Source organism: Trichosurus vulpecula, chromosome 6, assembly GCF_011100635.1.
Source record: "Trichosurus vulpecula isolate mTriVul1 chromosome 6, mTriVul1.pri, whole genome shotgun sequence".
Taxonomy (NCBI): Eukaryota; Metazoa; Chordata; class Mammalia; order Diprotodontia; family Phalangeridae; genus Trichosurus; species Trichosurus vulpecula.
Genome location: NC_050578.1, coordinates 160,220,854 through 160,233,181, shown reverse-complemented (window position 1 = coordinate 160,233,181; position 12,328 = coordinate 160,220,854). Strand labels below are relative to the sequence as shown.

Genomic DNA, 12,328 nt, shown 5'->3' with positions numbered 1-12,328 from the left:
TGTACCACCCAGCTGCTACCATCAGTCCCAACCAGCTCAAGTTCCTACCTATATTTTAGTTACCTTCAGATAATAAATTGTGTTCTACAACCTGTCCATTTGCATGATGTTGCATCTTCTTTTTGTTTGGTTCCCCCACCCCCTGGGTTTCTAGTTAAATTCCTTTTGAAAAATCCTAACTTTTCCCTGCAAAATTGGGATTCATTCATTTGCAGGCCAGGATAACTGAGGGAATCAGCTTTTCTCGAGAGACACCAGCTGTACTCAATAGCTAGCGTTGAGAACTATAGTTCTAGCCTGAGGTGTAGGGAAGAATTAGTGGTTTTGGGATGGAGAGAAGTGAAAACTTGGGAAATGTGTAAAATCAAGCCCATCCTTTTATTTAATAAATCAGCTTCCCAAACAGGCTGAAGGTGGGGAAAGGGGAATTCATTCAGCAAATACAAGGTGTCTTAAAAGTCTTGGTGCAGTTTTAAGCTTTAATGCCTCAAAACTGCACTGAGACTTTTAGAACACCCCGTCTAACACCTACTATGCATCAGGCACAGTGCTAGGCACTGATGATATAAGTACAAAGAAAGAAACAATTCCTACTTGCAAGGAGTTTACAATCTAATAGAAGAGGCAACAAGTATGCATTAAAATATACATAGCATAAACATAAAGTTAATAAATACAAATATATACAAAGTACTTAACTACAAGATATCTGGGAGGAAGAGTGCTGGCAGCTGAGTGGGATCAGGAAAGACTTCATGTGGAAGAAAGAAGAAAAGAAGGGATAAAAGGAGAGAGGGAAGGAGAAAGGAAGGGAGGGAAAGAAAATGGGATGGAGGAAGAAAAGAAAAAAAGAAAGGAAAGAAGAAGAAAAGAAGGGAAAAAAGAAGGGAGGGAGGAAGAAAAGAAGGAAATAAGCATTAAGCAGCTACTGTGTGCCAGATACTATGTTAAGAGCTTTACACATATCTCATTTGATCCTCACAACGACCATGGTAGATAGGTGCTGTTATTATCCCTATTTTGCAGTTGCAGAAACTGAAGCCAAGGTTAAGTGACTTGTCCAAGGTCACATAGCTAGTAAGTATCTAAGGCTGGATTCCTGAGTCTAGGCCCAGCCCTCTATCCACTGTGCCACTTAACAAACCTAAAAGATGGCAGTTGAACTGTACCTAAAAGGACAAAGGGACTCTTATAGGTAGAGGTAAGCAGGGAGTTCATTCAAGCATAGGAAATGGAGTATCCTGTGTGAGGAACCCAAAGAAGGCCAATTTAGCCTGATGATAGAGTGCCCGAGAGGCAGTGATATCCCATGAAGTTGGAGAGATAGGTAGGTTGAGGTTGGATTGTGTTGTGCTAAAGGGTTAAAAAGAGGAGTTAATATGTTGTCTGACCTAGAGGCAATAGGAAGCCCCCGGATCTGACTGGGAGGGGAGGATGGGGGGGGGGGCTCACATGGTCAGATCTGTGCTTAAGGAAAATTACTTTGTGAGCAACGTGTGGGATGGATGGGAGGGGTAAGAGAGGCAGGGGGACCCACCAGGGGGCTTTTGCAATAATCAGGGCCTGAGCTGAGAGAATGAAGAGACTGGGTGGAATGCCAGAGGTGTTGTTCAGGGAGTGGCTGAATGTAAGAAATAGGTGAAGGTTTTAGTGAACTACAAGCCCAACAGGAGTCAACAGTATGAAGATGGAGCAAAAATAGCTAATGCTGTCTTTGCATTAAGAGAAGCACAGTGCCCCAAATTAAGGAGGTGATACACTGCTTTGTCCTGGTCAGATCACATCTGGAGTAGTTTATGCAGTTCTGGGCATAGCATTTTAGGGATAATAATCATTCATATAGATTTAATCCATCAATAAACAGTTATTAAATACCTGCTATGTGCCAGGCACTGTGCTAAGTGCTGGGATACAAAAAGAGGCAAAAGACAATTCTTGCCCTCAAGGAGTTTACAATCTAATGGGGGAGAAATAGGGAAAGAAATAGAGAAAGGAAAAAAATAGACACCATCAATTCATACTCCCTCTCCTCCCCACCACCTTTTCTTAACAGAGGAAGAATCCGATGTCTTAGAGAGGCAAAATGACTTATTTGAGGTCACAAAGGTAAAGAGCAGCACAACTGGGATTTGAACCCAGATTATCTAAATCCATATCCAGCATTCTTTTAACTATATTCCACTGCTCTAAAGCCCTTTTGTAAACAAGCTGTTTTCTTCACAACAGCCCTGAGACAATCAGGATTTGTATCATTATCTCTATTTCACAGATAATAAAAATGAGCCTCAGGAGGATAGCCTCAGTAGTAACACAGTCAGGGTTTGAACTTTGACCTCTACCACTACACTATATTTACCCCACCAAATGCATATCCAGGGTGAAAAGGAAATCAGAAATCTTGTCATATGGACGTTGGATCAGTGATATTTTAGATGGGTAAAGAGAAGCCTTAGGTGAACAATAGTTATCTTGAAGTATTTGAAGATCTGTCTTCTGATGAAGGGATTAGACTCCATCTATTTGGCCCTGGAAGGCAACCAGAAGCAAAGTGTAGAAGCTACAGAGAGATCAATTTCAGTCACATACAAACAAGACCTGAACTATCTGAGTTCTTCAAAAGTGAACTTGGCTGCCTCGGGAGGGAGTGGGAAATCACTGGAAATCTTCAAGTGAATGGCCCTTGCAGAAGGAATTCAGTCTTACCTAGGTTAGACTAGGTCAGGGGTGGGGAACCTGTGGCCTCAAGTCCACATGCAACCCTCTAGGTCCTCAAGTGCAGCCCTTTGACTGAATCCAAATTTCACAGAACAAATCCCCTTAATAAAAGTACTTGTTCTGTAAAACTTGGATTTAGTCGAAGGGCTGCACCCAAGGACCTAGAAGGCCACAGGTTCCCCACCTGGAAGATTTCTGAGAGTTTTCCAGTTCCGAGATTCTGTGAGGGTTACTGTTGGCTAAATGGAGCAGTATCTTCTATCGAGGTCTTTCCCTCACCTTGGATCTTAATGGTATGTATAAATTTATGTATGATGTCTTTATAAGATCATAGCTTTCAGTCTGTAAAGGCCATACCAATTTAACAAAAGAAACTAAGAATATTTAGGCTGCCATCCTAACCTTTTGGGGTTAATATCAGATAGAACAACCACCATCTCCCATAAGATATCCTTCAGTGCCTTTGTAAAAGAATTAACATGTTTCTGGCCTCATAGGCCATTTGTACATTTATAGTCTTATTTATTCCATAATGTATCTAATGTTTACCCTAGACGTTAGGGGAATAGAGAGGGCAGACGGCAATGATCTATGAGGGTCGTTTAAGAGTTTAACTAAAGATACTAAAAGGATCAGGAGATGATGTTCAGGATGACTTCCCTGTCTCTTGATGCACTGATGCCAAATTGGGAAGTATCTAAGAATTCTACAACAGGAATGATCCCTAAATGATAGTAACTTTTAGTTTTATTGATAAATCCATGGCCCCAGATGTTCTTATCCTATGTGAGCATTAAGAGGAATGAAAAGATCCTAATTGCTGTGTTCTATTTGATAAAGAAAAACATAACTATTTAAATGGGATTTTTTTTAAAAATTGAAATTATAAAATGTAAACAATTTGAACATAAGGATTATTTCTTTTTTGTCTTTGTGTCCCCTACCACAGTGCTTGGCACATAGTAGGAGATTTATAAATAATTGTTGACTGATTGATTAAAAATACTGGTTGTCAAAAAGATATGTTTAGGTACCTAAAAATGACTCATATTCCATAAATTCATTGGAAATGTAATTCAGCATGCATTTAATAAGTACCTACTATATGCAAGGCATCTTATTAGGCCCTGGGGATCCCCCTCTAAGAGTTTAGGTCCTACTGGGAAGGAGCAATATAACCTTTAATAATAATAATAATAGTTAACATTTATATGGTGACTCCAGGTTTGCAAAGCAGTTTATTTTATTTCATTTGTTCCTCACTACAATCCTGTGAGACTGGTGCTACTGTTATTTCAATTTTATTGAGGAAGAAGTTGGAGCTAAGGAAGATTATGTGATTTCCTCAGGAGTCACACAGCTAAGAAGTATCTAAAGAGTGATTTGAATCCAGATCCTAATCCACAAATAAGTAACTACCAAGTATCCACAAAGTAATTTCAAGAGGGAGAGAACAGAAATGGCAGGGGCAGAAGGACCTCATGTGGAAGGTGCCACAGCTGTGCTTTGAAGAAAGCTAGGATGATAGGAGGGGATTACATCCCAAACAGGGGGGAATCATCTGTACAAAGGCATGGAAGTGGGAAACGTAATGTTGTATGGAAAGCAGCTAGCAGTCCAGTTTGACTATAGAGTTCCATTAGGATATCTAAAAACTTTTTCAGCCCAAATTTAAGCTAGTCAGGGGCTTAGAAGGCGTGGATAAGGAGCCAGCTACAAACTGACAGTGTTTCAGATAGCAAATGGCAGCACTGATAACTTAGATACTTCTGCATTTGTGCCGGTTCAAACTATCACAATCCATTGACTTCAAATCTGTTTTCTTCTTACTTTTTGAACTGCTAAGAAGTCCCAAGAGTCTCAAAGGAAGTTTTGAGAGCTTCTGCATACTTACTGTTGCTAAGGAAACAACAGTTTTAATATCTGTGTGTTTGGGCTTTCAGACACTGTTTGAAGTCATTCGTTTGTAAAGGAAAACCTTTGGTAAATAGGTTGTTTAGGTGTGTGTAAATTGACGTTAGCTTTCCGAGGAGTTATTCTCCTACAACCCTTGAATAATAGTGTGTTTCTGGCTTTCTCTTCTTTCTTAGCTTTCACATGAGAATTTAGTACCCTATCTTAAATTGAGTTGGTATTCTTTTGATCAAAACAACCATAATTATCTCAGCACCTCAAACATTAGGCCCAATGGTCCTTAGTTAAGCAAAATACAAATGAGCTTGGAGATAAAGACCAAGACCCCTGGCTCTAAAAGCACTTGAAGACTGTTAAGATCTCTAATAATTGCTAGCCGCATAAAGCTCTTTAACTGCCTCAGCATTAAAGCGTTCCTTCTCTCCTTACTGCCCCTGCCACCATTGTAATATAGGCCTTAATTACCACTCACCTGGACTGCTGCCATAGCTTCCTAATGGGCCTTCCTACTGCTCTCTTTTCCAATCAAGTCCGCAAAGTGCTGCCAGATTAGCCTTCCTTAAACCCATCTTTGATCATGTCATGATGCTACTTAAAACAGTGCTGCATAATATTCAAACTCATTTGTCTGGCATTCGAGGCTCTTTGCCATCTGCTGCCATCTTACCTTTTCATCTCTACTACCCATGACTTTCCTCCTTGTTCTCTATACTCTAATCAAACACAGATCTTCGCGCTTTTTGTATAACACCTTTAAACACATATTATTGCACATTAGTCATGAGCAGCAGTGTGGTATAATGGAGAGAAGGCTGGTTGGAGTCAGGTAGACCTGATTTTGAGTCCTTCCTGTGACACATATAAGCTATGTGACCATGATCAAATCAGTTAACCTCTCACAGTCCCAAGGAAGCCAAGTCATCCAAACCAAGAGGCCCAATCTTCCATATAAGGCTTTTCTCTGTGTCACAGGCCCTACTTAACTAGATCCAGCTTCTTTTTTAATTTTTTTTTATTTTATTCTGAACTTAAGAAATAAAAAAAGCATTTCCATAACATAGTAGAATAGGAGGGAGAAAAAATGGTTGCACGTAAAACTGCAAATCTATTGTGTGCAACTCAGTATTCCTTTTAAATATATAATAAAGTTATCATGTAACTTTGGTTTTTTTCTCCCCTCCCATCTCTCCACCCTAGAGATGGCTACCATTAGATGCAAATATGTGTGTGTGTGTGTGAAAGCATTCTATACATACTTCTATTTATCAGTTCTTTCTCTAGATACACATGGCATCTTCCTTCATAGGTCCTTTTTGTTAATTTGGGTATTTATAATAGTCAACATGACAGTCATCCTGTGATCTTTGCTTGCTTTCTCTTAACATCACAGGGATATTAGTGGAGCCCATGGGCTGTCTACTAGCTAATTAACTCTTACCCTGTCTACATAATTAGCTCACCATTTTTACCCATATATTTCTATTATGACATACATTAATCTACTTCAAAATTTCTTATTTGCAATGTGTTGCAGCCTCCTCAAATCCACCAGGCACCTATCCACACTGCTTTTGGGTGAGCCTCAATTTTAATTCTTCAGAGACAACAATGTTCCATGACTCATAGCCAAGGTTGTGCTAGAGCCAATTGAACCACTAGCTGATTGCTAAGTTTTCAGGATGAGCATTTACACCTCAAAAACTGTCAAATGGGACAAATTGGGGCTTGATCTATTGTTTTATTGATTGTCTAAACTCAAGAAAGTGATAAAGAAAATGTTAATAATGGAAATTTTTAATATATTATGCATATATTTGATTTATTTATTTATTTTTGAGAACAAGCTAAACATTTGCCAGCATATCTACTCCTGCTCACAGCAGATGGCAAGTCTTTTAATCCAGCCAACTGAAAATACAAAAACAACAAAAAAGACTCATAGTAGCCCATAAACTATTGATAGGATTCTGCTTCCTTCTCCAGTGAGTCACTGTCTTTCCCCAGGGTCTGTTCAATTCGCCAGATTCACCCTCCCAAAGAAGGGTAACAAACTTAGGGTTATTCCAGAGGCAGCTACCATTATTCTGGTGGCTTCTTATTTCAACCCAGAGATCCATATAGACATCCAACTTTATATTATTAAACTGAGGGTTTGAACATCCTTATCTCAAGGAGGAAAACAAACTTGCAGTGTCTACAAAGACAGTCAGACCTGCACTAATCAAATAATTTATGTTAATCCTTCATGTGCCCATTTTGGGGCTTCATCCTCTTGCTTCTCCTCTGGCTGTGTATGTTTGTTAGGATGAGGACAGGGGGAGGGCATTGGGGGAGGGGAGGGAAGGAGGCAGGGAGAAGGAGAGAGAGAGATTGGTTTTCTGAAAGGTTGGTGCTGCTCAAGATCTCCCATTTCTCCCTAGAACTTTTGAATTTAGCATTGCTAGAGAAATGCAAGCCTGAGACAAGCAGTTTCTAGGAATTCCCCTTTTATCTCTAGAAGGCTGGATTTCAGAAATTTAGGACCTGTGATCTAGAAGGGTAGCCTGAGATTAGCCCTACCCAGACACTCCCAATTTTTCCCTAAAAGCCTGGGATTTAGAAATTCTCACTTCTTGATTCACTTATCCTGAGACCACATGCAACTGCCACATATCTCTCTCTCTCTACATCTCCATGGTTGGATCCAGGTCCTCAGTGTCCAAGAATTCAGGGTCCAGCAACCACCCTGTCAGTCCACATGGATAAGAATATGCAAAAACCCCATGTGCCTCTGCTCCAAAGCAGCCATTACTGGAGGGAAGGGAGCAGGGGGAGAAAGCCCCTCATCCCACCCAGATCTATTCCTAGCCCTGCTGCTCTCTCAGGTTCTCTGGCAGTTGGGGGTGGTAGGGGAAGAGGAGTAAAGAGAGGCCAACTCTGCTACTAACCCCCATTTTATAGTCTCATCCTTCTGTATCAAACTAAGCTAGTGAATGTATTCCCAGCTGATCCATATCAAGTTGCAAATGGGTCAAATGGGCATTTCCAAAACTTTTGTGGATAGGTGGAATCAGATTTACTGCCCTATAATTCGTCAAGTTGATTAACAAATTCCCCTGGTTAACCTCCAATGTTTAAATATTTATATTACATTTTAAATATACTCATTCTTTGTTTTAATGAGTTATGATCATCTGTTGTACATCTTAGGTACTTGGTGTTTATTGAATTGAATTATGTTTATCATATACTTATATCATCAATGGGAGTATAAGAAGGGAAAGAACTATCCACAAACACTTGAACCTAAGAAAGAAGATTGATTGATGAGCCTCCTGCGTTGAAGACTTAAGAGCAATCCTTTTTTAAATCTTGATTATTTTCTTATTGAATGATTCCTAAATGATTTGGATATGAAAGTATCCAAAGAATTCATAGTTAATAAAATTTTCATTCATATCTTAAGATATATTAAAACTGGATCTAAATAGAAATTGACCTCTTCTCTCCCCTCCTCCCAGAACAAAGAAACCAGTAATTCAGTAATAATGTCTTGATTCTGAAATAGGAATTAAAAAAAAAAACTGGTCATTTGTTTTAACTCATCCTTTTTCTTTTTTTCTCCTTTCCATGATTTAAAGTCAAAGGCAGGAAGGCAAAGGAGAGACAGCCTGAAATCTGATCACTGGCACCCCCTAGTAATCAGGAAATCAAATCACTTCCACCCAAAGGGTCTCCATTAATAGTCAGAATCTTGAGGATAGCCTCCTTACCAGTTGCCATCTGGGAATAGTCCTAGTTTCAAGAGTTTTTTCCCCACATGTGGCTTTTAGGCAACCTGGAATTTACCTCTAGAGGATAACCTTGTGTTTCTTGTTTCAGATGGTTACACCACTGATGACATTGAATTTTACTGGAATGGAGGAGAAAGCGCAGTATCGGGGGTTAACAACATTGAACTGCCTCAGTTTTCAATTGTGGATTACAAGATGGTGTCAAAGAAGGTGGAATTCACAACTGGTAAGAACATCACTTCCAAACAAATGCAAGAACAGTGGGAACGGAGAAGAGTATTGAGAGGGGAGGACATGGCCCAAGACTGTTCATAATCTGATTCTTTTTCTTCCGAACCCAGGGGCATATCCACGGTTGTCACTGAGTTTTCGGCTTAAAAGAAACATTGGATACTTCATTTTGCAAACTTACATGCCTTCAACACTGATTACAATTCTGTCCTGGGTATCTTTTTGGATCAACTATGATGCATCTGCGGCCAGAGTTGCACTAGGTAATGTGTTTCCAAACTAGCAAAATGCTAATGTGTTCTGAGCTTAGACCAACCAACCTATTGTAGCTTGTATAAACACACAGTTTTCTTATTGTGAAGACTTTCCGAATAATTAAAATTGCACAGCTAATCATGAAAGCATACTAGACAGTACACTGACTAGATCGCAGTCAAATGCTTTTAAGTTAAAATAATTTTCTGAAATATTACACACAAATTAGCTTTTTGAAGACTTTCAACAGTTGTTTATATACAGATTCTGGGAAAATATCTATTTTTAAATATGCCATTTCATTTTTATTCCTACTTGCCATATTGGAGCACATTTACCTGGCTTCATTCTCAAAATAATTTAAGGGGAAAAACCTCTTACCTATTCAGAATTTGCAAGTAACACTTCAAGGCACCCATTTTGGTAGTTTGAAAAATAATCTTTTGGAATTTTAACCAGTCAATTGTACAGGGCTCCTATTTCCTTTAAGTGGAGCTCATTATGCCAGGATAAGACAAGGGCTATTCATCAAATACATTAATGATCTGTGATTAGAAATGAGTAGAAAATGGTTTCCTTCTTGGGGAACAAAATCAGGAATTAATCATAGTATAGATGAGTAGTTACTGGGTCATAGGGTAAAGAAGCCATATTTCAAAGTTGAAATAATTCCTTGGGAAGTAAGAAAAGAATGTATGAGGCTATCAGTGGTGGGCTTTTGCCTGTCTTTGGCATCCATGGGTCTTCTTGGCTATTTTATATTGGGCCCAGCTCACCTATCAAACTTTGTAATTCATCCACATGTACCAGCACAGTACCAGTTCTTTGAGTGGCCTAGAATATAAAATTTCCTTTGAAGCTACCGGACAAGACTAGACAATGAGAGCATCCTTTCACACTTAGACTATGTGTCATCTCTACAGCTTATGTCTGTTGACTGAGTACATCAAGCTTAAAAGGTCAAGTGGTAGCAGCACTTTACCAACCATTGAATACTTCAGGAGTAAGGACAGTATGCAAATAACTTGTCATATCATGCATATGTATATACACTTATATCTTAGGTGTATGTATATGCATATGTATATATGTTATAGCTACAGACCTATTACTGGCTAATGTACACAACAGGAAAGAATAATTAGTAGAGATACAAATTATAATTCTGTCTACATTTCTGGTGTCCAGACTAATTAGTCTAAGTGGAACTTCATGATTAGAGGTTTCAGTAGCTAGAGAAGTATAAGCTGAGACTGACTTTCTGGAATCAGATACAAAATTTATGAAATTTATATAGTTGTGGTAATTGAAAATCCATTTTCATTTGCTTATGCTGTCTATAGCCACAAATAAGTTAGAGCTTCATACTTAAACAAATTAAAAATCAGCCTTAGGAATAAATGTGAAAACAGAAATACAACGCATTTTTAATATAAACTGTTCTTTCCTATTATGAACATTCGTTAGCTCTTTAGCCATGACATATATGTACACACACATTATAAGCAGTTATCTTCTTCAAAGAAACAAGGTCACCAAGTATGAAAATACTTCCTATGCATTTATCACGCCATCATATTCAAAACCATCTGTCATCTGCATCATCTTACTTTTTTTTTACTTTGTTCTGCTATAATAAGTTTGTGTTGACCAAATCATTGTTATCTCTTTGCCTCCAGGGAAGAGAAGGCCAAAACATGTTTTTTCTTTCCTAATTCACATTACTGTCTTCTAGCATTCTTTTAAAACCAACCTTCCCTTGTATTTAAGTTTTCTAGCCTCCTGCCTTTACTTGTGACTTTCTCCATGAAGTTTTTCCTCTTTCCCATTTTTCTGCCTCCACTCTTTTTAGATGTATCTTTAATTTTCTTTCTCTTATATATCACTTTTGTGATATCTTGTGCCCAACTATCACAATCTAACCAATCTAAAGGTCCAATTCCCTCTCCACCTTCACTTCTTGACTCTCCTGATCATCATCACAGAATATCCAATCGGCACCCACATGAACCATGCATAATTTAGACTAGGACCATATTTAACAAGATAAGTTAAACAGGCCTAGTTCCTGATCTGTAAGAAGCTTACAATCCTAAGATGCCTCACCTCAAACTCAGTTCTTTCAGGAGGTATTTATGTGTCTCTGTGTTCTGTGTTTATGTGGCTCCATATGGAAGTGGTGAGAGATGAGATTGGGAAATGCCACCAACAAAATATTATATATTCAGAAAATAATTCTAAAACCAACAGCTTTGTGCAAATTACTGAATTTTCTCCAAAATAATTGCAGTGGTGTTACATTACTATCTACTGCTGAATTTGTTGAAATAAGCTACTCTGTTGACCTATGGGAAATTATGTTATTATCCTTAGAAGAGAGATTCTTGATCTTTTTGTATGTGACGTGGACCCCTCCTTTGGCAGTCTGGTAAAGTCTTGACTTTGGTTTTGCCACTGGACTTTGATGATGATGTTGCGAAACTGCACCTCATTTAAATCCAATTCATGTGCAAGTCAAGACATCACCCTGCAATGTCATTAGTCCTCTTCGAAAAGGAAAGACAAACAACAAAACTTATGGACCTGTTCTCAAAATACTGTTTTTAAATGTATAAAATAAAATACATAAGATTACAAAGGAAACAAATTATATTGAATTACAGTTTTGTGTATATTTTTTAAATTCATGGACCATAGCCGTAGAATGCTTACCAATCTACTGGCAGTATATATATATATATATATACACATATAATGGTTTCCTTTTGATACTAAGGTATGGGGAAGGGAGGGGGGAATGAATGGAGAGGAGACTAGAGAATGGTAAAGAGGACAGGAAATATGAATGAAGTCCAAAAGATCCATCACCTATTGTCTCAAGCATCAAATAGTATTTTGATCTGTGATTTGATTTTCTTTGTGCCTTACTCAGTAGTGAATATCTTATCAGCATACCCCAAATATCAATTAATATTTTTAGGCATCCTGAAGGAGATTTCTATTCAGTCTGGAACCTGGTCATAAAAAAAAGTCTTCCCTACTTTACCAACTGGCTGGTCATACTAAAGCCAGAATGGTCAACCCTCTCTCCCCAAAATAACTTCTTCTCAAAGCCGCCTTAAGTCAAGTTTGGCCTTTTTGTTTTGCAGGAATCACCACCGTGCTGACCATGACCACCATCAGCACTCACCTCAGGGAGACCCTGCCAAAGATCCCCTATGTCAAAGCAATTGATATTTACCTGATGGGATGCTTTGTGTTTGTGTTCCTGGCACTGCTTGAATATGCCTTTGTAAATTACATATTCTTCGGGAGAGGCCCCCAGAAAAAGGGAGCTGGGAAAACAGACCAGGGGGCTCATGAGAAGAACAAACTGGAGATGAATAAAGTCCAGGTAGTGTACTGAGCATCAACCACTGGACATTTGCCTCATTTTCTTG

At 38.6% G+C, this 12,328-nt stretch overlaps 1 protein-coding gene across 1 annotated transcript in view; it reads left to right on the top strand.

The window, feature by feature from the left end:
• The window catches only part of LOC118855554 (gamma-aminobutyric acid receptor subunit beta-1), a 92,811-nt gene that overhangs the window by 69,088 nt on the left and 11,395 nt on the right, over positions 1-12,328 (top strand). Inside the window, exons 3-5 of the mRNA XM_036765675.1 lie at positions 8,491-8,628; positions 8,744-8,896; positions 12,038-12,282. Of these exons, the coding sequence (XP_036621570.1) occupies positions 8,491-8,628; positions 8,744-8,896; positions 12,038-12,282 (536 nt within the window). The remainder of the gene's footprint in view (positions 1-8,490; positions 8,629-8,743; positions 8,897-12,037; positions 12,283-12,328) is intronic.